Below are 4843 nucleotides of genomic sequence, written 5' to 3'. Positions count from 1 at the left end.
AAAAAAAAACAACTTACATTTATTAGATACATGCTAGTTGAAATTATTTCTAAAAATAATCATTTATTTTTATCTATCGCATGAAAAAGATTTTGAAAAGAAAATGATTGTTCTAAGGAAACATTATATTCCCCCAAATAAGCTAGTATTAGGCCTGTGAGAAATGGTACGAAACATTTTCTAACAAGCACTTGTAAGTTATAATGCGATTACAAATAGTCAAAATTGAAAGACAAGTTCCTACTCATTTTCATTGTTCCATGGGGGAATGGGGTAGAGAAAACTTTATTAAATATTGTATTTCTAAATTTCACATGTGAAATTCTTTGTAGGATGACCTAATACATGGGCACATGGCCCATTACGATTTAATGGAAAGATTAGTAGATACGCAAATTAATAACCTCAACAATAATTTATCACGAGATTGTACATGTTTACTAATAAAAAATCTTGGCATTTGAATACAAGTTATGTAGTTATAGGGCATAAGGTTATCCAACTTGTTAGCTGCAATAAGTCGTTTAAATAGAAAAGTCCCACCACGTGGTTGGAAGCGGGAGGAGGTAGGAAATTAAGAAACACACTTAAGTAAATATATTTTAAAACACCTGTTGCAAAATGTTCTGCAGCTGTGTAGCATGAACTAACACAACCGTTTTATGGTTTAATGGAGAGAATACTATTAGTTTGAGTTATCCCTGGATTCATTTTTAAACTAAGTTACACTTGTGCTCCTAGTTTAATAAAATTCTATTGGATATTTCTGCCTTTTATAACATTATTTCACCCCTCTCAATTCATATAATAACCTTTTTTTAACATAATTCATATAAGTTAATCATAACTATAAAAAGTTAGGACAAGACATAATTAAAAAAATTATAATATTATGTTATTATATAAGTTAAGAGAGATTTATTTTTAAATAAAAAAATAAAGAAAATTTTTATTTGTTCTGGATTGGACTTGGGTCCAATATGTATCCCTAGCTTCTCTATAGAGTTCAAATGCTTTAAAGAGTTTGAAAAAATATATTATATTATTTGTAATATTTCTAAAATGTTATTTCTAATACATTATTTATCTTCTCATACATTTTTTTTCTACCCTTTAATATGAAATGTTGTAGAAAAATAAAATATAAATAACCTCCCAAACGGGCAGGGCCATCCACGCATCAGTGTTGTTTACACGCGTTTGTTTGTTACTAATTCTTTCCTTGATCGTGAATGTCGTCATCCGTCGGCTTAGTTTGGTTTCAACTTTCGGCTCGAAACCTTGTGAGTTGTGGCTATATGTAATGTGATAAATAAATAAATATTCAATAACACCAATTAAGTTTTATTTTTTGAAGCATGCATATGCAGATGGATATATAAGTAACTGACAAATGTGCATGAATTAACAAGAACATCTTTTCCGCATCCTCAATCTGAAGTGTTCTCGATCACCCTCAGACATGAGAGGTAGTGTTTGTTTAGTACTGTTGCGTTGGATGGTGGTTCACGTCCCATTGCTAGTCCTCATATTTTTCATGGTCTTCCGATTTGTATTGTTAAACAAGTTTTACTTGAAATACAATTCTTTGCCTTTTAAAAAAAATATTTACATTGTTAATACATCTATGACTTAATAATAAAGTCAATTTTGGATTTAGCTGTGAGATATGCCCATTTATTGTTGTATTGTTTTAGATTTAATATAATTTATATTTTTTTTAAAAAAAAGTCAGTTTTGGATTTTTTTTTGAAAGCGGATTCCATTTTTGTTTTACTATGTTACACACTCCAATTTTTTCAGTTTGTTTAACCTCCTTAAATATGATAAACCAGTCCTTCCTATTCGTCTCATTTTCCTTTCAATATATTTAAAAGATGAACACTATTTCTTTGCTTTTTTTGTGTATATTAGTTATTTATAAAATTAACATACATGTTAATGTATAATACAAAATACTATTAGAGTTTATCAAATTTAATATTTTATAAAACAATACAGATAGATAGATAGGCAGGCAGGGACGATTATGCTATCTTTCAGCTAGCTAGAATTAAATTAAACTCTAGTAACATTTCCCTTAATTGGAAAGAAACCAATATTCTATTTTTTTTTGGGATGACAGCTAAGAGTCCACAAATCATAAAAGAAATGCGCCACTCCAGGGATGGATGGTTGAAGACAGGAAGTAATGGCTTCAAATGTAAAGTTGAGGCCACCAATCTAACTCTAAACGCCTCATACCATTAAAAGTCAATAACCATCGGAACTTTCACGCGCCAAACAGTCACGAAAGAATATCTGACGTGTCTTCACTTCGCCAATCACAAAGTATCAAACAACACATAGTAGTGTCATGTGAACAAAGGAAGAAAAATTATCCAAAGTTTATTTCCTTCATTCCCACTCTTGCAAATACCGAAAATAACGGTGCCAAATTTCTAAATTTTGGGCGGTTTCTTGGGTTAAAAAGTTCGTTTCGCTGTTGACTCTGTTTTTCGAAAACTGCTAGCGCCAAACTTCGCTTTAGTAACACACTCAAAATCTGAACCGTTCATCACACCTATAACGGAAAACCCAATCACGGTGGTTGTGGCCTGCGATTGTAACAGTCAAAACCGGTGTGTGATTTTAACATTTTTGTTTTCATATGGTTGCATTGGACCAGGCCAGTTTATTTATTTATTTTTTTTAAAATCCTAGGTTCGGTCAAAAATAAGAATCATCGAGGGCAGAACTTTTGAATTTACGGAGCCATCAACGAACGATCCATTCAATTATTATTTTTTTTTTAAAAAAAAAAAAATAGAGAGACTACTAATAATAGTCAAGCCCCACCACGTGACCAAATATCACACGCTTGCCACTTGCTAGATCACAGCCTCTATATTTTAAATAAATCTTACAACGAAGATTTAGTACTCTCTGTGCATATATTTGTATTTTTAATTTAAATTTAAAAAGATAGAGGAACAGAGATCCTGATAAGATAGAACGAAAAGAGAGATAAAGTTAAAGAAATTAAATACCACCAATTTCGCCCACGAAAGCCTCTCTCTCGTTCGTTGCTTCAAACTTCAAACTTCAAACTCCTCCGCGGCTTCCCTTCTCGTTCTTCTTCACAGGTAACTCAAATCAAAATGAACTAATAACCAAATTTATACCATAAAATTAAACTTTCGTGTTCCTAATTCTCCTTTGCTTTGACATGAGAACTCAACTGAATTTTATCGAACGTTTTAATTGAAAATCATGGTTGAATTTGTGCGTAGAAATGGAGGTAGCAGTGGCCAAAGCGTTGAAACCGAGTTTAAGGAGTGAGTTCATCGTTCAGAAAATGCACTGCGAGGATATTTTCAGCCTGAACGCGAACACCGTCGCCGTCGGCGAAGATTTCTCCGTGGACGACCTATTTGACTTCTCTAACGGCTCTCTGCACAACGAACACCAACAAGAGTGCGACGAAGAGAAACAAAGTTTATCTGCTTCGTCGCAGTCACAGGACCGTGGAGAAGACGATAGCAACTCCAATTCCACCGGCGTTTCCTATGATTCACTTTTCTCCACCGAATTAGCCGTTCCGGTAACTCTCTCTCCGTTTGTTCCTATTTCAATCTCTAATTTTGTTTTCTGATAACTGAAATTTGTGTAGGCCGGTGACTTGGAGGACCTAGAGTGGGTTTCACACTTCGTGGACGATTCACTCCCGGAGCTGTCACTTTTATACCCGGTTCGTTCGGAGGAAGCGAACCGGTTTGTTGAACCGGAACCCTCAGTGAAGAAAACGCCTCGTTTTCCGTGGGAAATGAAAATAACGAGCAAGGCGAGAAGCGTACGGAATAGGAAGCCCAACACTCGCGTGTGGTCATTGGGCAGCACGTTGCTCTCGCTCCCGTCTTCGCCGCCCGCGAAGAAGCAGAAGAAGCGGGCTGAGGCCCAGGTCCAGCCCGTTGGAGTCCAGATTCAGCGGCGGTGCAGTCACTGCCAGGTGCAGAAGACGCCGCAGTGGAGGACCGGCCCACTGGGCGCCAAAACCCTTTGCAACGCGTGCGGGGTTCGGTACAAGTCGGGTCGGTTATTTTCGGAGTATAGACCGGCGTGTAGTCCCACCTTCTGCAGCGATATTCACTCCAATAGTCACCGTAAAGTGTTAGAGATTCGGAAGAGGAAAGAGGTGGCTGAACCGGATACCGGCTTGGCCCAGACTCAAATGGTTCCCACCTGCTGATATTTTATTAGAGTCTAGGGAAAAATTTGCAGTTTAGGAATACAAACCCGGTTTGAACCGGTTCGGTTTTTGTATGATATTTAGTTAGTGCTAGTGCTAGGCAGTAGTCACACTAGTCAGGCAACCAACCGATAATATTAGGAATTACTAGTAATTAGGCATTTATTGTTTGTATTTGTAAGGTTGTATTGTATTGTATCCCATTTACTTAGTGTTGTTGATTTTATTTAATTTAATACATAGTTTAAGTTAACTTGAGGAAGAGCGGTTTAATTATGAAGATGATTCAATATTTTGATTTTATTTTACGTTGGGTTGAAAACTGAAATTGAATCGTTCAACTTTGTTCAGCGGACCGTTTTGGCTTTGGTGAGAGAGAAAGGGAGAGGTGGGGTCAGAGGGCGTTGGAGTTGGGTGGCATGGCACTCATTTGAGACCACTGAAGGTGTGTTAGTGCCAAATGGAGGTGGATTAGTTCATCTTTTTCGTCGTCATTTTGTTGGAGTGATAAATGGACTTGTTACGTTGATAAGTAGTGGGTCAAATAGGGTTGTGACTTGAAAAACATGCGTTCCCCTTTTGGATCATAGTAGTACACCGTAGTGCTAGTGCAGT

At 36.4% G+C, this 4843-nt stretch overlaps 1 protein-coding gene across 1 annotated transcript; it reads left to right on the top strand.

Moving 5' to 3' along the window:
- Positions 1-2911: 2911 nt before the first annotated feature.
- LOC100780311 (GATA transcription factor 7) lies at positions 2912-4464 on the top strand. The gene is made up of 3 exons (XM_003527087.5): positions 2912-3125; positions 3273-3583; positions 3653-4464. The coding sequence occupies exons 2-3, from the start codon at positions 3275-3277 to the stop codon at positions 4226-4228; spliced, it is 885 nt and encodes a 294-aa protein (XP_003527135.1). The 5' UTR covers positions 2912-3125; positions 3273-3274; the 3' UTR covers positions 4229-4464.
- The last annotated feature ends 379 nt before the right edge of the window (positions 4465-4843 follow it).

Source organism: Glycine max, chromosome 6 (genome assembly GCF_000004515.6).
Source record: "Glycine max cultivar Williams 82 chromosome 6, Glycine_max_v4.0, whole genome shotgun sequence".
NCBI lineage: Eukaryota > Viridiplantae > Streptophyta > Magnoliopsida > Fabales > Fabaceae > Glycine > Glycine max.
This window is presented reverse-complemented; position numbering and strand designations above follow the sequence as displayed.